General features: G+C 51.9%; 1 protein-coding gene across 2 annotated transcripts in view; it reads left to right on the top strand.

Moving 5' to 3' along the window:
* Positions 1–26,095, top strand: part of SMG6 (SMG6, nonsense mediated mRNA decay factor) — a 117,187-nt gene that overhangs the window by 7,088 nt on the left and 84,004 nt on the right. For both annotated transcript variants that reach the window (XM_009278148.1, XM_019471822.1), the window contains exons 6-9: positions 1,222–1,332; positions 1,991–2,203; positions 17,283–17,344; positions 21,258–21,403. In XM_009278148.1, coding sequence (XP_009276423.1) covers positions 1,222–1,332; positions 1,991–2,203; positions 17,283–17,344; positions 21,258–21,403 — 532 coding nt within the window. The remainder of the gene's footprint in view (positions 1–1,221; positions 1,333–1,990; positions 2,204–17,282; positions 17,345–21,257; positions 21,404–26,095) is intronic.

Below are 26,095 nucleotides of genomic sequence, written 5' to 3'. Positions count from 1 at the left end.
TTTTTAAAGAAAGAAAAAAGCTGATGGCAGCATGTGCTGTGTGGATTCCAGCTGCTGTGGCTTTAGGCAGCTTTGTTAGATACATGCTACTCCCTCAGGCTATTGGTATTTGGGGGACTGTTCTGTGGGCTGTTGAGAGTGCAAATGTTTTAAAAGTGGGTTATGTTCAAAGTTTTGCATGAGATTCTTGTGCTCAAGGCCACGCTGTCATGAGGATGCTGTTTCTGTTTGCTGTGTCTTCACTGGTCCTGTGGGCACTGGTCTAAGCGACATCCACATGCGACTTTCTTAGGTTTCAGTTTTGCTGGCTACTCCAGCCATGCAGGAAAACTTACTTCAAGGAAGATGTGACAGCAGATAATGGAAGCATCAGGCTGGGACATAGGAGCTGGTAGGGATCTGCCTGTTCGCAACACTGAAAGATGCTGGTTTAAAGCAGAGCAGTTCAGAAGTGCATTTCCTTCATGGCTGGGAATGACCTTTCTGACTCATGGTGTGGGGCTTGGAGCAGCAAAGTGTCCCACCCTCTGTGGTGGTTTGTAAGGCCAGCAGCATGTGGGCGAAACCCTAAATGGCTGTGTGTCTTGGTAGCATAAAGGCTTGGAGGGTGCCTTCTCGTGGTATTCCCTGTGGCCAGCCTGTGGGAGAAAAGATTCTGAGAAGTTGCTTGAGCGTGAGGGGATTAGCCCAGCGGCGTGCTGAGATGGGGGGCACATCCTGCCCCACCACTGGCAGGAGTCTGGCAAACCCTCCAGTCTTCCTGGACCTCTGTTCTTTGTGAAACTCGTGTGGAGTCGTTTCCATATTCATAGTAATGTTGAAAAGGGTTATTTTCTGAACTGTCATGAATTCAGTATTTACACTGTTGTCCTTTACCATGATGTCTGCTGAGAGACTGTTTTATGTGAGCCTCTGGGTTGATGGTTTCTGTAGCAGCCTTGGGGCTAAAGCACGTGAGTCCGCAGGCTGCGGTGTCACCTGCACTCCCTAATCCTGGCAAAGGGCTTGTGCTTTGTGCTGGTGGTTGTAAGTAGCTGTGAATGTGGATGGAGGGTTCAAGGTCCTGATTGTCATACTGTTTGTCAGCATGTCTGTCTGTCCCAGGCAGTGTAGAGGGAGAGGGCATGTGTATTGAGGGACAGGGAAGGCGAAGTATGTGGGAGCTTGGCTCTGAATGCCCCGGAATGAGTGGCAGCTCTGAGTCTGGTTGTGTTTTTGCAGAGGAGAAAGCTGGATGCTGTCTACTATTATATGCGCAGCCTGGCTGCTAGCAACCCCATCCTCACAGCCAAGGAGAGCCTCATGAGTCTGTTTGAAGAGACAAAACGCAAGGTGAGTCTTGGAGCTGGGCTGCAGGATGGTGCAGCTGCCCGTGCTGGCTCTTCTGTACTGGAGAGCTGTGATCCAGAGGAGGGTGATGGTGGCTTTTGGACTTGGGGTCACCACTTACCTATTTCTAAGAAATTCCATATTTGGGAGTCAGATGAGAGACCAAGTTTTCAGAATTACGGTGTCCTTTCTGCCTCTCCTCAGACTCCTTTTAGGGTTGTTTGGGCAGCTGAATCTCTTGTTTCTGGGTCGCAAACTGTAAAACAGTGAAGCTCAGCGAGGGCTGTAGGTTGCTGTGGTTTGCAGCACGGCCTTGGCATGTAGCATGATCATTGCCTTATCCCAGAGGTGCCCCACAAGGGTGGACAAGAGAGGCTGCAGTCCCTTTGTGCCCCAGAGGGTCACCCCAAGTCAAAGATACAGCATGTTGGCTGTCACACAGTGCTAGGACTGGACACAGCCTTTCTTGTCCCGGGGCAGCTGGAGTTGAAAACCTCTCACCTGCACTGTCTTATAGTGTCAGAAACCAAATTCTGGACCTGTCAATGAGTTACTCTGGTTCTGAAGCAGGGGGAAGAGCTAATTTCTCCATGTAAATGAAATTATATACTTTGGCTGAACTTTGGTCCCTGGGTGATCTGAATCTGTCTTGTCTGCCCAGGCTGAGCAGATGGAGCAGAGGAAACATCAGGTGCTGGATCTGAGCCCCAGCCGCTGGGGGAAGGGCAAGAAGTCCACATTGCGACAAGTTGGAGATGATACCACACGGCTGGAGATCTGGATCCATCCTTCCCACCCCCGCTCCTCCCAGGGCCACGAGTCCGGCAGGGATTCTGAGCAGGACAATGGTCTTGGGAACCTCAGCCCCAGCGACGTGAGTACTGCAGGAGGCAGCAGTTGGCTTTGGTGTCATGTGTTTGGAATGCAGTGGAATGACACTGGATCTGTTTTGCTTTCCTGTTGCTAAATTTTCCAGTGTTTTGGCTTCCCCTATGGGAGCTGTGCCTGGGTCAGGCTGAAGAGCTGGTGACCTTGTGCCTCTCATGTTTAAGGCATGTTGTTACCATCCAGTTCTTGGCAGCTTGTGCTGGTGTGGCTGATACGGAATAGGAGAGGCACAAACAGAAGATGCTGTAAAATGCCTCTGCTGAGGGCTCTAACTTGGGTGAGGTTGCTGGTGGGAAATGAGGTCAGATGCTGAAGACCAGGGTTAACAGTGACCCTGTAAGCTCTGAGGCTTGTTCTGGAAGTGGGTCACTTGTCCCGGTGCCAGATGATCAGAGGTTTGCACTGGGAACGTGAAAACTGTGGTTTTAATTTCCAGTGTAGGTGTCATATTTGCATTACTTGTTCTGCCGAGAGGCCAAACTGGTGCTTTTCATTTGCAAGCATAAAAAAAATAACTGACTAACGGTATGTCTCATGAGCCTGTTTGAGCTCTGTACCTTGCAAGAGGAGCCCGAGTGAACTCTGTTTGTCAGGCACAGGAATGCAGGCCAAGGCAGTGGTGGTCGGGAGCTCATCCTCTAGGAATCCTTGCGCTGCTTTGGCACATGCGGCTTGCAAGAGAACTTGCCAGGGAGCTCTGGGCTGCCTGTCCTAAAATGGCTGTTGAGGATGTGAGTTTAGCAGAACTGGGAAGACCTTCTTTGCATACTGCAGGGCCCAGAGCTTCTCAGATACGACTGCATTTTTATAACTAGTTTGTGACTTCAGCTGGGTGGAACTGGGGTGAAGTCTTGGCGCTTTGAAAGATAAGCTCTGGCACATAGCTGCAGCATTTTTAAGACGTTACTGCCCTTGGTTGTTTTCCCTCTCCTCAGCTTCTCTTCTGGAGACCTTTGCTTCCTCAGCATCATTGAAAGGAACGTGCCAAGCTTTAGCCTCTCCATAAATCATTGATGAAGATGCTTTGACATAAGATGCTGTGAGTGTTTTTGAGGCACTGGGAGTTTCTCTTTTGCAGTGCTCCCATGTGAGGTAGTGTAACCGCTAGCAAAGTGGGGGGCGGTGATATCTTGTTGTTTATAATGCAGCACTGTTTGCTAGAGCTTGCCCTTGGTCTGTTCAATGGGGGGCTGTGCGCTCTGAAGTGCAGGTTGCTGGCAATGTCTGTACAGATTGTGTGTCTAATTACTACCATTAGTCTTGATTTCTTCATCTGTTTGAAATGTTGGCTCGTGGAAAGCTTTCCCCACTAATACCGAGAGGCCGCATGATCAGAATTACAATGGCAAAAGGGCAGGGGGAGCTGAGGGCACAGGCTCGGGCACTGCTGGTTTTGACAGCCAAGATATTTGTGCTCGGGCTGCCTGTGCCTGCTGCGGTGCAGCACTCCACTTGTGTTGGCACAACTGCTTATGAGGCTGTGCGGTGGCCATGTCACCAAACTGATCTGGATTAAAAATAACCAGGTGAAAAGGAAACCTTTAACTCTGTGTCGCTGCCAAAGATACCGTGCTGTGAAGCTGTGGGCTGGATAAAGACAGCAGCTCTTCGGGAAGCTCTGGACTCCTTGCTCCTTGAAGCTATAGCCTCTTACCCTCTTCCTCACTGCATCTCTGGGTGGTTTGCAGCTCCTTCTCTGGAAAGGAGCGGAGCAGTCCGTGTGTTGCCACTGTGTGGCACTGTTTGGCCTCGGAAGGGCCCTGCCTGCGCCAGGGGCAGGCAGCAGCCCTCATCCTGGCAGCACCTCTGCCCCACATCCCCCAGCCGGGCGGAAGGGAACAGCTCTTCTCCCAGGGGATGTGTGCCAGTGCTTACGTGTCGTTTTGGGGAAATGAGTCTAAACTGTGTCATCGCCTCCTTGGTCCCTTCCTTGCCAGCTTTAGACCTTGAAAAGGCTGAGGCAAGCCGTGTTCTTTCATTTGTACTAACAGCTGTGCTCTGCAGGTAGCTCCTCGGGCATCAGTCTTTATGGCAGCTGTTTCTGGGCCAGAGAATGGAATTTTACAGGCTAGAATAGGAAAGCGTTCAGCTTCCAGAAGCAGATATACCAATGCAAGCATAGACCCTAACAGCTCTGGACATGTACTGGGCAGAAGCATAGGAGAGAGGCTCCTTCTACCTTTCAAACGGAGGCTGTTGCTTCAAACCCAGCCCAAGCCAAAGGTGACTGGTGCTTTTACTGTGGAGATGCTGGCTGTTTCTCAGGTGACAAGAAATTGATTTGGGATGTTTTCTGTCCTCAGTCGTCGCTTTCTTCATTGTGCAGGCAGTTAGGTGCCAGTCCTATGTCGTGGCACACTTGGCAAGGAGATGCTGAACGACGACTCTCCCAGGACCTGCTGATGCGCACACTGTCCCTGTCAGCGAGCAGAGAGTCTGCTCAGCACATGCTTGCGTGTCTCTTCTCTTCTCAGTGCTGACTTTATTTTTCCTTCTGCAGCCCTATACAAAGACACAAACATCATTACTTTACTTTGTTTCAGGGTTAGGAGCCAACTGAATGGAGTTAGTAAAGCGTGATGGCAAGTCTGCAGAAGGCCAGCTCACACTGCAGCCGTTGCTGTGACAAGAAGAGGTGGCGTGCAGTGCTGGCAATTTGCCTTGGCACTGTGTGTTTAGGTAGAGGCTTGGCATAGCTGCTTCTTTCACAGTTTGCTGCATCATGTTTTCTAGGAAGATGCAGAACTGGAAGAACGTAGCATCTGTCCACGCCGAGGGGCGTGCATCTCCGTATGGCCCCTTCCTCAGTAACTGAATTTGGCACTGCTGGCACGGAGGGCATGGGATGGTTTCAAAGCGAGCTGAAGAAGTATTTGAGTTACAGCCTGGCTGTTTTGTGCTTAGGGTTTTGTCCGTTATGCCCGCAGCATTTTAGGGTTTCATTCTGTGAATGGCTGTTCTCTGTGGTCTCTTATACGTTGCGTGTTTCTAGCTGTGCAGTGGCAGGAGAGTCCAGGCTGACCCAGTGCCCTGCTTACCTGACAATATCAGGTCACTTCGTGTGGGATTCCAATAAGAAATGCAAAAAAGGAGGCTGAACCAATGAGCAGCTATTTTGCTTTTTTTTAAAACAGCTGGATAGAGCAAAGTGGGCTGAAGAGCTGAGTGCCATTTCTTCTCTGCCACTGGTTTCATTTGCCGTGGGTCTGTATTGATCTTAAATCTGATAGTACTGTATGCAGGTTACGTGAATTGGTAAAGTAAACAGGGCAAATGTGCTGTCAGTCTCTTGAGAAAGTGTTAATATTACACTGAGTTTGAGATTTTAATCACCCCTGTCAGGAAATGCTGAGTTAAGGTTCCCACCGTTGCTATTGCCTGCTGCCTGTGCTCTGCAGTAGATACTTCCTTGTGTTGCCGCGCAGCATGCATGCGCTAATAAAGATTACTCCATAGCTGCAGCTGAGATTAGGGAAGAGGTTTTCCCTTGGCACAACAGTAATAGAATAATACTTCTCTCCAGATGTCTGAATACTTTAGGATCATTAAAGAATTAAGTCTCCTAGCCTCTTTGTGAGAGGTCAGTCTTGTAGAGCCATCAAAAGTTTGGTAGGGCCACCCAAAAAGCTCTTAGGAAAGCTAAGGCCAGAGTCAAGATGTGCTGTCTCAGCCCTGTGCATCGGCTGCAAGAACCTTCCCATTTGCCCTCAGCCTGCTGGTTAGGGACAGAGGTGTTGCATTTGCCTGGCGCTGGGTGCCCGTGGAGCAGCAACCCCTTTGCAATAGCAGAGAAATTGTGGCGGAATCATTAGCTCCGAAGTTCAGAGCAGGTTTTAACCTCCATTTCTTTACACAGGCTTTCTTCTCAGCAGCAGGGAGTATGGACAGCGCATCAGGGTTTCCACCAGTGAGCAGTAAATACCACCAGGAGGTCTACCAAAAAAAAAGAGGACAAAGTTTGGTCACCGTCCAAGGCTGGAGAAGGCACTTTTGGGAACACCTGTGCCTCCAGGAGCACTGGCGAGTCCTCGGGGCTGCCCAAGTCGCTGCCTCAACAGAGGCCCTGTGTCCTTAGTGAAAAGGGTCACTGTCCTAGTCAGCTCCTGCATGTTTCACATCCGTTTTTCCTTGGCGGTGTTTGTTGTTTCCGCTCTGCGTGCTTGTTCCTCTTGGGCAGCAGCCGCACGTGTGATTGGGCTGGCTCCTTCTCCTGGCTGGTTTCAGTCGGTGCAATTTTTCTTCTGGGGGAGCTGTCTCTTGGGCTCTGCATCTGGAGAGGTGTGCTTCTAGGGGGCAGTGGGATAAAACCTCATGTTAGTCTGGTAGCAGTTCTGGTGGGGCTCTCTTGGCCGTTTTGCTCCATCAGCCTGTCCTTTGCTTGGACCAGTCACAGACGGGAGCGGTAGTGACCTGTGTTCAGAGTTGGGGTTGCCTTTTTGTCACTCCCTGCGGTCCCTCGGAGCGTCTGGTCTGTTAAAAGGCTGTTGTGGTGTGAGGTGGGCATCTGTGAGTGTGGCCCAACTTTGCTTGTGCAAATATACCACAGAGGCACTCCCGTTTACTGAGAGCAGCTCCCTTCACTCTCAGCTCTTTTCTCACCTTGTAACTCTTTTCCATTACACATGACTAGAAACAAGTCACAAGCAAAAGTGGAAATGACGTATTGCTATAACGATGGTTGTTCTTCCATATAGATGCATGGATAAGAGGCTGCTTGGGGAACTCATTGTTTCTGGAGTGTCTGCCCCTGAGTCTGCTGCCAGGCTGGTGGGAGCATTTCTCCGCTCTGCCAGCAGGGCTGGGTGGTTTTTCTCAGGACAGTGAAAGATTGATCTTTTCTCTTCCATGCAGGCTCTTATGAATAATCCCTGCTGGCTGAAGTACGGGGCTCCCTCATTTGCTACGTCCATGGTATCAGGTGGGCAAAGTGCTCAGAATGGTCCTTTTTCAGGAGCCTCTGATCTCGAAAATAAGTCCAGGGAGCTGGGGCTGTGCCTTTGGTTTAGATGGGCTGCGTGAAAGCACAGGCATGCCTGCCTTCCCCCGGCTGCTGGGACATGACTCCCCAAAAGGGTAACCCTGCAGGCTGCACACGATGCCCTGGAAGCCTGTGCTGACTCTTGCATGCTTTCGGGGTTTTTTTTACCCAACACTATATGCCTGTGCAGAGAGCGGAGGGACTGGAAACCACTAGATCAGCAGTGCCCGGAGATGCCCAGTGGGCTTTTCTACTTGAAGCCATTTCTCACGCCTGTTAATCACCTGAGCCTCACCAGAATGGTGGCGTAGGTATGTCCCCAAAGGGAGAAGACACACGAGGTTTTTCTCAGTGCACAAGCCAGCAGCGGGATATGCACAAGGTCTTACAGCAAGGCCTTGGGTCAGGCTGCCATCGGCGTCTTGTCACAGGAAGGTGGCTTGCGTTATGTCAGGAAGTTTCTCTCCTCTACGGTTAGGTGCTCTCTAGTATTTGACGTGAGTGATCCCATCTGTGGTCTGTTGCATTATGGTCTGCCTTTGCTGTCAAGGGAAGGCAGTGCTTCCCCTCCAGCCTGCTGCTTGTTGCTGTATTGCCTTGTATTTGATCCACACCTCTGCAGTGCTGTGAGCCTCTGCTGAGGCAAAAACAGGCAGAGAAGCTCTCTGGGGTGGGAATGCTAGGCACTAGCAATCAGCTAAAGGCTGCCCCTCCTTAATTCTCTCCTTTACCCACCACCACATGAAAAAGCAGCAAGAGATGTTGCATCCTGAATTTTTGTGCTCAAAGCGGGACTTGAGAGGGAGAAACCTGTCGTTCCCTCTGTCCCTCCCAGGCAGCCTCCTTTCCTCACCCCTGCAGGCTTGCAGGAAGCTGTTGGGTTTGGTTACTCATTCATGGAGGTCAGGACTAGGTCTGGGTTTTTTTTCCTTTGTGTTTAGGAAACGGTTTACAAACTGTTTTGAGCATGGGGGAGCTGGTGGCGTGTGAAAGAAGCTTCTCAGCCTCTTTACTGCTGGACTTGTGTTAATTCTCTGCCCTGCCTCCTTTTCTGTAATCTCTTTCTTGGTTGGCAGTATATTTCTGAGTGCTTTCCCCAGCCTGCAACCCCTCCGCCTCCTAATATGACCTCGGTCACCAAACCACCTTGGGGCTTTATTTTTACTCTAGCCGTTTTGTTTTGCGTGGTAAGGTTGGTTTCTTTCCCCTAGCAGTGAGAAGACTTCTCTGCGGAGGAAGTAAAAGAGTGCCAGGCTGCAGTTGAAACTGGTTAAACACTAAAACCACACTCCTAGCCTCTCTGAGTTTGAGACGTGACATTCAGCCATGCAGCTTAGCACTGGCTTTTTTTGCCCGCCAGTTGTGCACCCTCCCTGCACTTAACTTTTAAAATAAACTCCATTTTTACTTTAAAATGCTGGTTAAAACCTTCTCAGCTGCAGTTCCTGCATTAGTGATCCAACCAGAAACGCTGTTGCACCTTGTCCGGGCTCGTGATTTTCTGTGGATGCTCAGTGCTGCTCCGCTGAAGCTCCCAGAGCTCAGCAGAGCTCGCAGAGCCTGGTTACCAATTTAGCCTGTGCACGCATATCATGTAGAACCCACATGTTGCTTTCCAGTGCAGCTTGACCTTTTGTCACTACCCAGAAAGTGAAGGCTAAGCTATCGGTAAGAGTTTTCAGAAGTTGGTGTTGATTTCCACACACACCCCCCCCCTTTTCTTTTTAGACTACGTTGGTGGTTTTATTTAACTGTGAAGAACAAGGCAGGGACTAATGTTACTTGAATGGGAGAGACACTGACATGTTCTCCTTCCGGTAACAGGCATCTGGTGCTAATGTGTGTAGAAGTATCGTGGTGGATCAGAGGTGGGAGCGCTACAAGGACATCAATGACTTACGCCTGTGTGAGGGGCTCTGCTATATCCCAGTGCTCAGAGAGGCTGCGGTGAGGGGGGTGAGACTTCAAGTTCCAGCAAGCTTCTCATACTCTAAAACCGAGTACAATCATCCAGAAACCGCCTTTCCCTGTCAGTCACTCTTTCCTCATTTCCTCTCCTGCTGGTGCTGATCAGCCAGGGATTTGTGTGTAACCAAACCCCCTCCTGCTGCTGCACATTAGTCCTTTCTCGTGGCAATGGATTTGATGATCCAGGCGCTGCAGAGTGGTGTTGGGAGGGAGAGTTTGCACTTCAGATGAGAATACTGCCAGAATTGGCAGTACTGGTAAAGGAAGTAAAATGCCTAACAGCAGGGTTGGGAAATTTCCCAGAGCAGGGTGAAGGCTGTAAACAGTGATTTCTCTTGAGCTTTTTTTTTTTTTTGTTGGTCTAACCTTGATCTTTGTCTGAAGTTGGCCCAGGCCAACTTACTCTGCTGTCTGTTGTACGCTTTTTGGGATGGGCACCTCATATTCCACAGCCAAACCTCTTAATTCTGCCATGGGGAATGTTTATTTCTCTTTAGTGTTGAATGAGCCATTTCCAGACGGGCTTCGTATCCACTGTGGAGGTGGGTATTAGGAAAGAAACTTCCTTCCGGAGGATCAGGGAGTGGAACCTGCTGGAATCTGTGTCATTTCCTCTGTCCTTGGCTCTACTCTTCCTCCCCAGCAGATTTCATTGCTGCATGATTCAAAGTGGAGAGGGAGATGCCTTCATGCCCTGTGTTACACTGCACAGGTAGAAGTGGAGGCTCCAGAAGTACTCCGGGAATGCAGCAGGGTGGACAACTACCTCCAGGTTGTGGGAGCCTGGGGCACAGGCTGGCTGTGAGTGGCTCCCGTTATCCCTGCCGGTGAGTGTGGCTGGGAGAGCGGGAGCGTGAAGATTGCGTGCGATAATGCTGTCATCCTTCTGGAAGGCTCTGTCTCTGCTCAGCCTGTTGTCCAAATGTCTTCTCTGTTGGCCTAACTCCATCCTAAGCCTTTCAGGGTTAGATCTCTTCAGTCTTCAACCTTCTTAATTTCTCATATTATCTCCCTCCTTTGTGCTTTAACCCCACAAATAATCTACTCCGGAGTAGCGAAGAAGTCTGACAACACCCTGAGCTACGTTAACAGGAGATCTCGCATGACCAGAACTCATCACACATTTCTCGGTGTCACTTTTGTATCGCAGGAAGGGGATGCTGTTTACTCCTGGCAAACAGTATGTGCTTGAGTATAAGCTGCTTTTTGCTGGTTGGGGCTGCTTCAGTGCACAGCACGTGGCCTCCCCCTTACCTGCTGGACAAAGAACGGCTCTGCCTGGGTCATCTCGCTTTCAGTGCTTAACCAGATGCAGCCTTGAAGAGCTGAGCCTGTATCCTAAATGACCTGCACCACCAGAGCCAATTTGTGAAAAGTTTTGTGTTGAAAGTTAACTTGATATCTCAGCTGAGGACTCCCTGGCATGTTTGCATAGATTCATAGAGTTTATGGCCAGCAGGGACCATTAGATCATCTAGTCTGATCTCCTGTATATCACAGGTCCTTAAATTTCACCCTGCTACTCCTGTATGAAGCCAAATAACTTGTGTTTGGCTAAAGCAAAACTTCCAGAAAGACATCCAGTCTTGAGAATCCACCCTTGTCCTGGGGAGTTCATTCCAGTGATAATTGCACTAGTTCTGAAACACTTATACCTTATTTCCAGAGTGAATGTTTCCAGTTTGTTCTTTGCTATTCTGCAAGTGTAAAGAGCTCTTAAGTACCATGGAGGCACTTCGCACCCTGCAATCAAATCGCCTCCCAGTCTTTTTTGATACACTAAACAGATTGAGCTGTTTAAGTTTTTCACTGCAAGACATCATTTCTAGCCTTTGAATCACTTCTAGGGCTGTTTTGGACCCCTTCCAATTTTTCAGCATCCTTTTAAAAATAAGGGCACTAGAACTGGATGCAGTATTTCAGTGTCAGCCTCGCCAGCGCCGTATATAGATGTAACTGTGCTGTCCAGTGCCTGCTCTCCGCTTGTACATCCAAGGGACGCGTTAACCCTTTTTACCGGACCTTGCGTTGGGAACTTAGCCACTGTAGTCCCTAGAGCCTTTCTGGAGAAGCTGCCTCGGGCACGGTCTCCTGGAGACTTAATTTTACATGATCCCAGATGCATAACATGACATTTGATGCTGGAAAACCCCCAATTTTGAAGCGATTATAATAACCTTGTGTGAATGCGCTGTAGCCATCGTTACTTACTGCTCCATTCACCTTTGTGTCACGGGCAGTTGGACAGCAGAACTTGCTTTCAGTTCGTTGATTAAAAATGTCGCTAATGAGTCTCTACCAACCTCTTTCCATCCAGTTCAGTGAGGGTCCCTGAAGACTGCTGCTTTTTAAGAGGTTGCTTAATCAGTTTTTAAGCTATTTAATGGTAATATTTTTTTCAAGAATGTTGCGTATTACTAATTCACAGAAATCAAACTTAGATACAAGTTCGGTTGAAAAGGAAATAACATGTATATAAATATTCTATTTGACCTGTTTTCCTTAAAGTTCTACTAGTAAATTCGTTATTAAATAATGTTAAATTTATTTATAGGTCAGATGCTTGTTTTGGAGCCAGTGAAGTCACCACTGCTTGATTTTTATGTTACTAAAGCGCACAATTTTCTTGCTTAAGTTTCTCATCTCACCTGCTCCCTGCAGTGATGAAGGGAAAAATCAAAAGCTCCTTGGTTTTGCTGGGGGGCTTCCTAAATGCCTCTTTTTCTCTTGCTGGGTTGCTGACTTGCAACTCTTACAGCCATGAGATGTCTCCTGGGGCTGTAGCTGCTGCAGTCCAAAAGATCAGGAAGCTGCAGGAACGTCTCAAGGTCTCTTTACCTGGAAATGAATTTTGTATGGCTCAAGTCCACAATACAGCAGGGTTCCCTCTTTCTTCCATGTCACAGCAAATTGGATTTTACGTTTGTGTAGTGTCTGATGTTAAATATCAGGATTCACACTGGAATTGCTTCTAATGCTGCAGAAATTAATCTGGTTCAGGGCAGGAGATTGTGACTGCTAAACAGAAACCTGCACTAGAACACGTGGCAAGAAGCAGCCAAGGTGAGCTCAGTATCCATTTGTGGTTGCAGGTGGTATATGAAGAGGAATGGTTACGGTAATTAGCCCAGCTGGAATTTGCCCACAGCTCTGTGGGTACCTTGTAAACACTGCAAAAATGCTAGACAATCTTAATAGCCCTTTTGTCTTGTCTCCTTTATGTAGGTAGCCATTTGCACAAAACACTTTGCACCAGTACTTTGTTGTGACTGCACCTGTAACAGTAAAAACCTCCTCCTAGTATCTTGCTGGTCGAGCCCAGTGCAGCATCTTGGGCTTTTCAGGAAGCTCTATATCAGTGCTCAGCGTTATTTCAGCGAGATACTGCCATGGAAAACACCAGCCAGATCTGTGCCTTGCAAGTTTGGGATGACATGGGATAAAGGCTCAGGCTCATATTTGTAAGGCCGTCTCCAGGGGAGATAGTGGGCTCACTGCTGCTGTTGGACTGGGTGGTTTAAAGCTCTGAAGGAGCTGCCTGTGGAAGAGAGGAGTAATCTTAATAGTTAACATGGTATATCTGGCCCTTGAGCTGGGAGTGGCAATATGGCATGGTTTGGGTGCCTGGATGTTATTTCACACAGTTCTCAGCAAGGAAGCTGTGCCTGGAAAAGCCTGGCTGCCCAAGAAACCCTGAAAATATTTGGAATGAGTGTGGTACGTGTTTTGGAGCAGAGCTGTGTGGCTCTGTGGTCTGTATCCCAACCCCTTGTCACTGAGGAGACCCCTAGACTCAGAAGAACATTCCACTGTGTTCCAGTCCCTTCCACTCTGGTGGAGACAGCGCATTTGTTACAGGCAGTTTTGCATCTGGTCTCTTGATTAATGGACTTGTCTTTTGCAGCCTATTTTGACTCTGACACCGCTTTCTGCTCCACAGATGCTTTGCTGATGTTGAAGAAAGTTTGCCTCGCTTGATAAAGACCAGATCCTGAAATTTACTTCCAAACCTGAAGTAACAATTTTTAACTTGAAATGCTTTTTCCCCAGGAGTCGCTGCTCCAGAATCCTTCCCTTATTTGGTGCCTCCTTCACAGCTGGGACCGATGCTCAGGTGCCAAAGCTCTGTGCACTCCTCGCAGTGAGCCAAATGGGTCCGCACTGGGTTCAAGCGCGGCGGCTCTGCTTCCCAGTCTGGTTTGTGGCACTCCTTTTCCTGTGCACCCTGGTGGCGTTTCCAGTGTTTCTGTGCTGGGGTGGGAGACGCCGTTTTCAGTGACCGTTGATCGGTGCACGGTCTCTTGAGGTTGGGTCTTGCTTTCTTCTTTTTCTGGCTCAAGACATGACAAACCTTTCCTGAAGCTGTTTGACTGCCTCTGTTCTGTGTGTTGTCAGGTCGTACTCCTTGTGGCCTCTCAGTGATTTGAGCTGGCTGTTCCAGGACCGTTGCTATCTCTGCACTTAGCTGCTCAGCGAGAAGTTGTTAGTCACTGTTGATTTCTTCCATGGTAACAAATCCAGTTTGGTTGGCGGTGCAGTGTGTGAATGCTCCCCAAGCAGCAGTGGGCTGCTTCCTCTGGTGAGGTTGCCTCTTCCCAGGTGGATTTAGTCTGTCTGCACATGCTGACTCATGACAGCCGAAACAGCTGTTTTCAGCTTCAGGCACTACTGTGTGCAGGGACCCCTTCTTCTTCTTGACAGCTGGTTTGTTTTTATAACTAATGCCTTCACTATATGCTCATAACTTCCATATCTGTGATGCCCGCTTTTCAACTGGAAGGGCCAAAATCCATTTTTTGACATAGTTTCGTTGTTGTATAAGCCCTACTTGGTGGGCTCTTCCCAAGCAACCAACTGGGACCAGCCAGATTTGGTTCCCTGTTCCAAGGAGCAAAGCTGCCCGCAAAGGGCAGCAATGTAAGTGTGCAGGGAGCCCCGTCTTCCCCTGGCATCCTGACATCGGCACAAGGACCATTTTCAGGAAACCTTTGGAGGGGACTACCTTGGGACTGCACAGCGAGTGAGAGGTGAAGGCAAGAAGTTGTTGCAGGTCTCATGCTAGCACCGTCAGGGTAGCGAGCATGCTTAGCAGGGCTTTGGGGAAGTGTTCCTCTCTGCCGTGGGAATGCAGAACAGCAGGTGACAGGACTTCCTCCTCCCTGCCCTGAAGCTGGGCCGCTCAGTGGAAGTCGCTGTTTCCCTCCCGCCGTTAGAAGCAGCGTTTGATGGGAGGAGCAGGGAGGGCTCCCGGAGGCTGAGGGACAGGTGAGTCACTAGAGAGAGAGTCATTCAGAGAAAAGCCCAGTCAAAGCAGCCGGTGGCCTTAGCGTGAACTCGGAGATGAAAGGTCCAAAGTTAAGTGATGAGCTCATCAAAACCTTGAGGCTGTGAGAGAAAAAGTGATGAAAGAAGTGTGAGAGGTGCCTGCTTGAGATGCCACAGTGCTGGGGCACACAGGTCTCTGCCTGGGCTTGCTGGGTTCGTGCTTAAGTTGGCAAGAAGTATGAAACGTGCTTCTTCCCTAGAGGCAGGTATCCTGCTTCCTTTTAAAAAAAAAAATTATAACTACATATATATATATGCACATATCTATGTCCCAGTTCAGCACTGGTTCCTGTGGATTGTGACCGGTTAATCTTGGGATTGCGAGTGAAAAGGCTGAGCGTGAAACTTGCTCTGAGAAGATGGGGGCGAAGCTGATGTCCTGACGAGCCCTCCCAGAGCCGGGCGTCTCTGTGGGAACGCTCTGGGCATGTCCCCGCTGGGTGGTGCGGGCGTTGCTTTCCATTCAAGGTGGGGAGTTTTGGTACTCCCCCACTGCCAGTAAAGTGTTGTGGGGATTGCAGGGTGAGCGCTCCCGGGGCTGTGGGTGAATGTGGGCATTGGAGAAAAACTTCTGCCCCAATTTCTTTTTTCCCCCCACGTGCATCCCGCTGATCAGCGTTGCGACAGGCTTTCCAGTAGAGATGGGTCAAGTCAGGAGCTCCTGCTCTTTTCCATATCCCCCAGCAGAGAGCACAGAGCATGGACCCCCTCCTCCAGCTCCTGCAGGCAGCAGCAGCACGTGGGCTCGCTCTGGGGCTGAGCACTGCCCACCGCCCCACCAGGCCTCTTGCACCTGAGCTAGGGGCTCGGACTTGTTAGGCTGTGTCTCTGTCGGGGTGTGTGATAGCAGCTGGAGCCACGGAGCTGGTCACAAACCAGCTTTCTACCTCCGGGCGCTGTTGCCTGGAAAAAAAAAAAAGTATGTGCTAACAGTTTCAAGCTCTGAGCTGCCTTGGTGTCCTAAGGAGGATGGTGAAGAAGCAGCTATATCCAAACTTCACTGGCAGAGTAAGGGCTTTGCTGTGCTGTCCCAGTATTCCCCAGTCTCTTCTGGGTTTCATCTGCAGAGTTAATAAAATGGTGGCAAATAAAGTCGAGTTCCAGTGGAAAGGACTCTTTAGGGCAGCAGTAAAATAGTGAGTAAGCAAGAACCCCTTGCTGCGGGGGCCAGTTTAATTGGTCTGGCTTGTTTTATGAGACAGGTTTTATGTTCAAACTCGCACATGGCCCAGGAGCGACTCTGCAGCAGGGCATCATTCTCCTGCATGGGTCCTCTGGGAATGCAGCCCGGGTTAATTACACCTAACCGAGCAATCGCAACTTGCGGAGCAGCTGGCATAAGTCATGGCGTGAGCCGAGGGCTTCAGCAGGTGAGGGTGGGAGGTAGTGCCAGAGCTAGGACTGCCCGTGATAATCATCCCCTGCAGCCAGGCCTGGCGGGGAGCTTGGTGCTGCCTGGAGGCACCGGCTGGTGACTGTCTTGCACCCTCTCACGTGCGCCTGGCCGGGCATTGCCACAGCCCTGCCTGGTAACCTCGTCCTCTGTGCGTCTGATCCCCCGTAAATGGAAGTGGCATCGCTGACCTTTATAGAGGGCTTCAAGGTATAAAAATCCTGTGCGAATGGGAACAGAGCGCGGTGGTGCTCAGACTGGGTCGCTCCTGGTCAGCATCTCCCCGCGCGGTGCTCGGAGCCTGGCTTTTCTCACTGCGCTGAGGCTGTGCAGGCGCGCGGGTGCGAGGAAAAAAGCCTCTTGCTGTGGAGAAGGTAAGAACGAGGCCAGTCCACTCCTAGCGTGACACAGCCACCTCCAGGGCCAGGCAGAGTGACTACTTACCCACCCACGGCCTTCTTCAAAGCTGTTTAGATAAGGACTGGGAAAGCCCAGAGCTCTGCTGAGCTAGCAGAGGTGGCTTAGAGCAGTAGTAAGTAATTATTCCAGTCACGTTTTGGTGTCGCTGGACCTAAGCGGGGCAGGAAGCTGCCTTCATGCCATGTGCTACAGCCAGCTCCCCCTCTATCCCTTTAAAAGCTGCTGCAGGCTTTCAGGGGCTTTTCTGATACGTGTGAACACCAGCTCCTTCTCTGTAATTGCTTAAGGCTGGAGTTAAATGAAGGGGTGCAGCGTCACCCCAATGCCCCCTTGCTTCTGAAAGCTGCTCCTGGCAGGGCACAAACAAGTGCTCCTAGCTTTGCTGCTGAGCTTGCCGTGTTGGCTTCTCTGCAGAGGAGCATTGGTGAGGACGTCCTGCTCCCTCTCTGCGTTGACCAGACGCTGCTCAGCCTCCGCCGCAATCGCCGAGCACCGAACAAGTTGCTTCTCTGTTCGTTGGTGGTTGTTTGTGTTTTTTTTTTTTTCCCATTGGTGGGAAACACTAGCGGGAAAGGCTGCCTTTGGGGACTCCTTTCGCATGAGCCCTTAGGCTGTGCTGTGCTTCGAGCTTTCGGGGCGCAGAGGAGGAGCCCTTCGGCCGAGAGCTGCCCCGCAGGCAGCTGGAGCTGCCCAGGGTCGGTGCCCAGCGGCCCTGCGAGGGAGCACAGGACCCGGCAGAGGGTGCTGTGTCTCCACCGCCTCTCCCGGCTCCAGCTCCAGCTGTTTGGCACTTGCCCGTGCCTGTGTGCATGATGTTTGTAAGAGTTTGGGCATGTCCATTTGGTTCCCATCTCCAGTGCCACCCCCAGCATCCAGGCCAGGTTCTTCTGTCACTGGGGACATTCTTAATTCACAGGAAATCGGAGAGAGTTTAATTGTTTTCTCCTCTCTCTTTTTTTTTTTTTTTTTCCCCCCATGCAGCTGAACAAAAGGTTCATCCTCAGTTTTCTCCATGCCCATGGGAAGCTGTTTACCAGGATTGGGTAAGTGTGCAGGATGTTTATTTTATTTTCCTACATTACAAGTCTTTTTGGAATTTAATATTGTTAGCAACTAAGCTGTGTTTGGAGCTGAGGGCACAGGGTGTGAATTCTTGCAGGCCTAGCCTCCTGGTTCTTATTCTCCTTATCCGCCCTCCGATCCACACTGGTTATTGTTTGGGCTTTTTCTTCCCCCACCTCAAGGCCTGGTCCTGCCTGTGCACCGGGACCCTCTGGCAGAGGCTGAGCTCAACCGGCTGATACACACATGGGAGGGACTGGAGGCTGTATTCTCTCTCTCCCATCACCTAACCATGCTCCGTCCCCCTTAATTTCTGATTTTGCCCCCCCCCCCCCCATTCCCCCCACTCTTAGCCAGCAGAGAGGTGGCTCTGGGGGTCTCAGTGGCTGCTGTCTGCTGCGAGGAGCACAAAGCCATCAAGGCAGAACCATGCAGTGGCTGAAAGCTGCTGTCCAGAGCGTGTCAAGACAAGCCTTGCCCTTTGTCACCTCGCTGCCATTTCAGTGAAAGCCTCGTAGCTGAGAGCTGCCCTGGCTGTGGGAATGGGTTTATACAAAATGCCCTTGGCAACGTCTGTCAAAAACTGGTTTCAAGTAATTGAACAGCTACCCTTGAAGCAAAGCAAGCCTGATTCAGGCCTGGGCTGAGATCCCGGCCTGGGGGACATCCTTATGACCCAGAGAGCAAAGCTCGGCCTCGCAGTTGATGGGCTTCCCATGGAGCTGTCTCTGCTCCGGCTCTGGACTGACCCTTGCTGTCAGGTGATGGGGCAGCTGTATGGGGGCGGCTGTTGTAGTGAGACCTCGCGTGGGTTCAGATGGTCTCTGGCAACGGTGGTCTCTGCTTGAGCCTGCCAGTGCCTCGTAAGCAAATGTGGTCTCTCATGAGCTCTGTTGGCTCCTTCAGTCTCTTGTGGAACTAACAGCTACAAGTTACAGGGTTGAGAGACCTTTTCCAGGCGACTTAGGTAAAGGTAGTGTGAATGCAAAGTGGCATCTTGTCCCTACTGTTGATTTTTTTTGACTCAGATGTACAGTTCCCTGCCTCTGTCTGGGCCTGTCCCCTTTCACTCCTGGAGCGGGGAAGCACAGCAGTGCAGGACACAGCACTGACCCTGCCATGCAGCCTGAAGCCTCAGCCCTTGCTCCATCCAATGCGCTCTCTGGGGTGGCTAGTCAGGAGTGGCACGTGCTTGACTTTGGACCCTTCATAAAGCAATGGGAAGTAGGAGCAGTGCTGGCCAATTTGTTGGAGATCCGATTGTCTGAGGGTGAGAGCAATCCGCTCGCTGCCGGTGCTGTTGATCTCTCCCCGAGTCACAAGGCACTGATTATATGCTTGCGGGCAGCAGGCTGGCCTGCAGTGAGGAGGCAGAACTGGATGTCCTTCTGTCCACAGGAAAAGAGGAGAAAAGCTGCAAGAGCCCATGAAAGGTTTGGTAACTGCAGCGTGTCTGTGCTGGAGGGCAGAGCGTCCGGGGAGCTGCTGGTCCTCAGCTCTGTGGGACCACGCTCGCGGCCGAGCTCTGGTTGAACGCATGCCAGCAGGGGGATTAATGGGGATGTTGCAGAGATTGCTTGCACATTTGGCTCCTGAGACTTTTGTGAAATTAAGATGCAGCGTTTGAGGCCGTTGCTTCCCAGGACAGTCATTTAGAAAACCCAAGTATGTTTAGTGGTAGAATATCCCCTGAAGTACTTAGAAGGGAACTAGAAAGTAATACCATGATACAGGAAGAGAAAATCGTCCAGCCCTGCTAAACAGCTTCCGCGCTTAAAATAGGTAAAAGGTGAGGAATAGTTGAGTCCTCTTTGGGCAGGATCTTCAGTGATTTATCTGTAAAAAGTACGGAAAAGATGATGTTGCCCTAATTGGACTCTTTTGCTCCTAAAACCACAGGTAAGCAATTTATTAAAAGCTTCCGCTCTGCTCCTGACCTGCTGGTTCTGAGCTCAGTGGGGTTACTGCATGCCGTTCCAGATGTGCTGTGGTATCAAAGCACAGCTGGCGGGGCTGAGGAAGCTCTCGCTCCTTCTTATTGTTATTCCACGGCAATAATCTTCATCTCCTCACTAACAACCCATCCTGCAAAGGGCTCCTCCATCCCCAGTATCCTGTCTGCCCTAGGAGGATGTTGCTGGATACACTGGATGTGGTCTGAGATTTCTCAAAATTAGGAAGTCTTTAGAAGCGATCAGTTCACTCTAATTCCCTGGCTGCGCCCCAAATCCAGGGAAGTTGCCTCTTCCAGGGGGAGTAGTGCTGTTGTACCGGTGGAGCTGCTCCGTTCTGCACAGCTACAAAGTACAAGGGGCCTGTTTGTTACAGCCCATATTTGTGGGAAGGTAACAGAGACTTTGAACTGCTCCAGCAAACGGTGCCCGGGGAGAGGGTACCCCTGCTGCTAGGCAGAACCGGTTGTTGAAAGGCATCCGTGAAATATGGTTAAGAAGAAAGCCATTTCTGTCTTTAAAAATAGAGCCTATTACTGTCCTGAAAGTCTGTTGGGGAAGCCCAGCAGAATTGCCCATGTGGGTTACCAGAAGTGGCTTGCTAATCCAGCCTGTAGCGTGCTGATATCACAAGATCTGAATCTCTCAGGGGAAGATAGAGGAAATCGCTATGGAGGCCCCTGAGGTTGCCTGCTCTGGCTCCAGATGCCTCACCCACTGCGGATTTTGGCGCTCTCGCTCCCGTGTGGGCACACTAGTACAGTGTCACTGATAACTGGAGCGGACGCTTGCTGCGAGACAGATACTCGCTCCTGCTGGGGTCTAGCTGTGGCTTTTTCTAGTGTAGGAGCAAGAAGTAACACAGCAAGCTCAGCAGAAGAGGCAATGGGACGGGAGGACCTTCCCCCCCACCCCCAATAGTTTCCAAGGTTTTTGGCAGCTTCTTGGTTATAAAGTTGTCTTCATGGGATGCCAGGTGAGGACTCTCTTTGGGAGGGCTGCTGTGGGCAACCACGTCTCAGTCATTTTTGTGAATTGACCACGCTCTTCTTTGCAATCAGTTCAGTTTTTTGACCCCACTTCAGTTGGGTGGTTGCTGAGGATCCAACAGCTCTGATAAGTAACCTCAGCTATTTCCCTTAGTGATGCCAGATGAAGAGTAGGATAAATGTGTCAGATTTCCGTGGGTGCTTGTGAATGGTGTTGAAAGCACACCCCATCCCCGGCCGTGGCACTGCAGCCGCTGGCTGCTGTGTCCTGATGAGCGACAGCAGCGCTGTGTGCTGCAGGGACCAGCTCCAGCTTTGACCAGCAGCTAGATGAGGCCAGTTGTTAGTCTGCGAGTCCCTGTCCTGTGGGGCTCTAAGCGATGAAGTTTAGGGGCTCAATCACAGTGCCGGGGAGTGTGTAGCCTGGGGGAACGGGGCTCGGTGCCATGGGATCCGATCCTGTGGTGCAGAGCCCAGGTACAGGCACCATTATTCTGGAGGAAGCACGCTCTGGCCAACATTCAATGCACTGGAATTGCCACATCCGCAATGTGGCACCAGTGTGTGCAGTTTGCTGCAGCCTGGGTTTCTTGGGAGTCCCATGGGCTGCTCCTGGTCCAAGTGAGCTGCTGGCCTCTTGGCACCCCTCCCAGATTGGTAGAAGTCAGTAGAAAAAAATGGTTGGTCAGAAATGACTCATAAAGGCCGTGTTTTCCTGCCAAAGGAATGCTGCCTGTCGGTCACAGAGCAATCCCTCGCTACCTTCTCTAAGGAAGGCTTCAGCTGCCTCCGTCGCAGCCTGCACCTTCATACCCCGTGGCTCCTGGATGGGAGACAGCACCCCAGGGGCTCCCCCTTCCCCAGGAGACGTGACACTGAGTGAGCTGTGCTGACTGACCGCCTTGCACCCCAGGGCATAGCCTGCGCTCTACAGACTCTCTCTCTGTCCGCAGGATGGAGACTTTCCCTGCGGTGGCCGAGGAGGTCCTGAGGGAGTTCCAGGTCCTGCTGCAGCACAGCCCCCCTCCCATCGGAAGTACCCGCATGCTCCAGCTTGTGGCAATCAACATGTTTGCAGTGTACAACTCCCAGCCCAAAGGTACCATGTGCTGCTTTAGGGGAGCTGGGCTGGGGATTGGCGCTCTCTGTATTGGCCGAGTTGCTCATGGAGGAGGGTGGGGGGGGACTCACCAGCTGAAGACGGATGGGGGAGTGGAGCAGTGGTTGGATGCCTGGGGGTGTCGGCGTGCATAGGGACAGCAAAGGGACCTTGGCTGGGCCTCGGTGGAGCTGTCTGGGGCATCTGAGGAGTGAGGTGCCATCACATCTCCCTGGAGCCCGAGTCATCAAGCACAGAAGGAGGGCACTGCTTTATGGCTCTGCCTTCCCAGCGTTTAGCTTGCGCTATGCTCAGTGCCCACGCTGGCACCAGAAGGGCTGGGAGGATCTCGGAGGGCCTTGGCTGTTGGGAGAGTTGCATTGCCTGTGACCGCTTGTGTCCGTGCAGGCGGCTGGGGGATGCGATGGGAGATGCTGCTCTCTGAAGGGCCAGGCTGGAGGCTATTTCCCATATTAAGACACCTAGAGATCTAGTATTACTCATCCTCCTCCCCTCCTCCATCCACCCAGGAGGCTGTATATGGTCTCTGCCATTGTCGGGTTTAATGTGTTGGTCAGCAGAGATGCCACGAAACCAGAGTCACTTCCACTGAGTTTGAAATGGTGCTTCCAGGGGACGTGTTTTTCCCTGTGGCTCCCCGCCATGCACAGCGGCAGGTGCCCAGGTCTGCCTGAGCCGTGTGTCTGGGAGCAGGGATGGGGCTGCGCTCCCTGGGTGGGAGGAAGCAGCGTTTCACATGCCGATGGCTTGGGATTTAGATCCCAAAGATGGAGGCCTCCCGCTGATGGATTTCAGTCAAAGCCACCATGTGGGCGATCAGGCTGAGCCCCAGGGAGCTGCTGCTGGAAGATTTCTCCCTCGTGAGCCAGCTGGCCACTTGTCAGGCTGGTGGTTAGTGGCCGAAGTCAGCTGATGGAGCGAACTGGCGTCGGCCGGAGGGCTGGGAAGCGGCTCCCGTGCGCCGTGCCTGCTGCCCGGCTAGGCTCGCAGGCACCCTCCTCTCCTGGGGGAAGCCCTGGGGGAGCTGTCAGTCCTGCTGACGAGGCAGCCTTGCCCTCCCGCTTGCTAGATGCCAACCAGCGACGGTGTGTTTATCTTTGAGCTGCAAAGTACTTTACGATTATGAGCAAATGCCTCTGTGCCGCCCCCCGGTATGTATATTAATAGCAGTGTCTGTGCCACAGACGGGAGCTGGTGGTAAAGAGAGGAAGAGATTTGTCTGGGCTGTACGGCAAGCCCCTGTGGCAGAGCTGGAAGCAATCCCAGCTCTCAGACCACTGGACTCTGCTCTTCCATCCGTAGCCGAGTTGTGGATGTGTGTGAGTGACAGAAAGGGAGCGCTTTTTATCTCATGTGAAAAATAAGTATTCTCAGAGTTTTCTGCCTCCTGTGTGGGTAGCTGCCAGCTGCTCCCAGCTTTCGGATCTCTGGAGAAAGCAAACCCGTTCCTGCTGGGGACTGCAGGCTGTGCGCAGAGCAGGTGGCGGTGTTCATGAAATGCCTGCAGGTCGGATGGCACTGCGGCTGCCATCTGATGCCTAGCGCCCTTCAGGGGTTTCCCTGAGGGCTCCTTACTCTGGTGACCCTAAAATATCGCTGAGAATATTGTTGGCAAAGCAAATCCGGTTGTCAGCGCAAATGCCCTGGTGGTCTCCGAGCGCTCGTGTGCTGAGTGCTGGCACAGCCCAGGTTGGGCTCGGTGCCGACACTGTGATATTGAGAAGAGCTGGGTAGGAGGAGAGCTCGTGTGCTGAGTGCTGGCACAGCCCAGGTTGGGCTCGGTGCCGACACTGTGATATTGAGAAGAGCTGGGTGCAGAAGGAGAGAAAAGAGAAGGGAAAAAAAAAAAGCAAAGGGCCTGGAGTTTAGAAGGCAAGCAAGAATGTTTGCTGAATTACTATGAAGTGCCCAGCACGGAGCGAGGGTGTTGGCTCCTTCCCTGGCGTGTGGATTGCTGTGGGCAGAGGACTGGCTGGAGCATACGGCAGAAACGGCTGTCGGGGACGTGCGGGTTTCCATTTCCCAGCACATGAGTCACCTCCCTGGGTTGCAGTAGCATGGGCAGCGGCGGGAGCGGGTGCGAGGGGGCTGATCCGCCCCTGCGGGCATGTGGGAGGCTGGGAGGGCGCAGGGAGCAGTCCCACCCTGCCTGCATCCCAATTGCCAGGAAGCGTTACTGGGGAGCTGCGAGCCGGGCTCGCCGTAGTCAGAGCTTGGCTGCGTCAGCTCTGTAGAGCTGGATCTAACTTTGCAGTTGGACCGAACGACCTCCAGAGATCTCCTCCTACTGAAATCCTTCTGCAAATCTGGGATCAGAGCGTGTCTGTGTCCTTCCCATCGCACAGGCCAGTCTGACCTTCAGCTGTGAGCTCTCAGTAGAAGGAGGAGATCTGTGGGTTTGGGGCTGGGGAGGGAGGTCTGTCTGAGAGCCCCTCTTCCCTGCTGTGCGGGGTAGTTCTCTCTGGGGATAGCTGCTCCCTCCCTCCCCTGCCATGTATTTCCAGGTCTCTGGAGCCCCAGCTACTCCTGAGAAACTTGGAAACTTGCTTACTTGCCCCGTGTCTGATGTCTAATGAATCCCTTGTGCTGGGACCCAGCGGTGCTAGCAGTTGTGGGGCAGTGTCACCGGCAAAACAGTCTCGACGTGGGGAACTTTTGTAAAATTTTATGCCCATGAACACAAACTTTTAATCACAGATTCAGGTATTGAGAAAAAGGAAACTTGAACAATCAAATGCTTTAATAAATGCCTTTCCTCCCTCTTCCTCAGGCCTACACCAAACACCTATCCTGCCCCATCTCAGTCTCAGCTTCCCCCATTTTCACTGCAGATAATGCTCGGTCTGTCCCAATTCCTTCAGTGTGGCCACAGGCAGCACGGGAGACTGGGGACTCGTGTGTAACAGTTTATATCTGCTGCTCTTTGCTTTTCACTTGTTCTCTTTTGCTGTGGTGTGGGTCGGTCCTGGGTATCCCTGCCCCCGGCGTGGGTCCCCCGTATGGCAGTTGTGCCCTCCTGCGCACCTCTGGCTCCTAGAGGCCGCCACTCTATTGTAAATCAATCTGTGCGAGGTCACCACGTGCTCTTCTGACAGGCTGAATTTTTGGGGTGCAGTCAGGTGTTTAAACTGGTTTCAGAGCCAGCCAGCTGTGAGTGGCACGTGGTATTTCACGGCCTCCTCCCACGCAGGTCACGGCTGCGGCCCCCGGCTACCCGGACCCTGCAGCTCGGGTGAGCTCAGGCAGGGGCCCTGTGGTCTGTGCCCAGCGCAGGCAGCTGAGCTGTGCTGGTCCCCCGGGGCAGCACCAGCCGCGCCGGAGCTGGTCTCAGCTGCCTGTGCAACAGGACGGCACTGGGAAGACCCTGGGAGATGGATTGGGTCTGTTGTTTGCTCTGACAGAGGAAGCCAAAGAATTCCCGCATGAAGCGCTTCCCCTGCTGTTCGGCATCAAACTGGCGTGTTCTTCCGAGTGAGCCGCTCTCCCCATTGTCTACGGAGGCACGCAGCCATCAAGGGCCCCTCTGACCCTCCTGGCTGCCTCCTGTCAGGAGCATTCAAGGTGTGAAAAAGCTTCTTGTAGACCTCGGACCCATATGGGGTAAGGAGGGCCCACCCAGGGGAGGGAGGCAGAGGGAGACGGGCGGTCTACATGGCAGAGACATGCAGTTGCTGGAGCTTTCCATCATGGGACATTGGTAGTCACCTACATTTTGGGCCACCCTGGGCTACGGCTGGGGCGGGACCTTTGTGGGGTAGCCTGTTTAACAGTTTGGTAGCCATCTGCACAACCAACTTACAGAGAAGTTTGGATCCCTTTATCCCAACCACAAACACTCCAAGAATTTTAATTTTTTTTTAATTCTGTAATTTGGGGAAATAAAACTCTGGTTTCTAAAAAGACTAATTGAAGCCGTGCTTGCGGCAGGGGCATCTCGGTGAGGGGAGAGAGAGAAACCCCCTCCCAGCCCATCTGTGCCCAATTTACTCCGATCTGGCCTCTCTGAGGCTTTTTTTCTTTCTCTCTCTCTTTAATAATTTGTTTTATAATTCCTGGAATCAAACCCATCTCAGACACACTGTTTTATTTTACTGTATTATTGGATTATACTTCCTATAAATCACTGGATGTTATTCATAGGCCACCACCAGAATAACTTCCCCTCTCCCCCCCGACGGCCCCGCATTCCAAACAAGCGCGCACCAAAGTGGGGGTGCAGCAGCGCGGGGCACCCTAGAGACACTTCCCGGAAATCCCAGCAAATTTGCCTGGCTGCGGGTGTGAAGCATCAGGCTGCAGCACCTGGATGCCTTCTGGCACTCTCGGGCCGGTCGCGTTGTGCCGTGTGGAGGTTGTTAGGAGGTCGGGCTTAGGTGGAAGTGGAGAGGGGAGGGGGCTGCCATATGTGCATCCTCAGCACATGTAGGAATGGAGTTGCATCCCCCGGGGCCGAGCAGAGTCGGGGCACAGAGGCACGGGAAGGTTCTGGCCAAGCGCGCGGCTTTAGCTGAGGATTCGGAAAGTGGCTTGCGTTTCAGCCAGAGGAAAGTTTCGGCAGGGCACGGTGATCAACCTGTAGGTCGTCTGCTCTGCCAAGGCCGATGGATGAGGAGGAAGACCTGCTACTTGAGTGGCAGTCTCACCGCCCCAGGGCAAGGGGGAGATGAGGGG

This window comes from Aptenodytes forsteri, unplaced genomic scaffold (genome assembly GCF_000699145.1).
Source record: "Aptenodytes forsteri isolate BGI_AS27 unplaced genomic scaffold, ASM69914v1 Scaffold66, whole genome shotgun sequence".
Taxonomy (NCBI): Eukaryota; Metazoa; Chordata; class Aves; order Sphenisciformes; family Spheniscidae; genus Aptenodytes; species Aptenodytes forsteri.
This window is presented reverse-complemented; position numbering and strand designations above follow the sequence as displayed.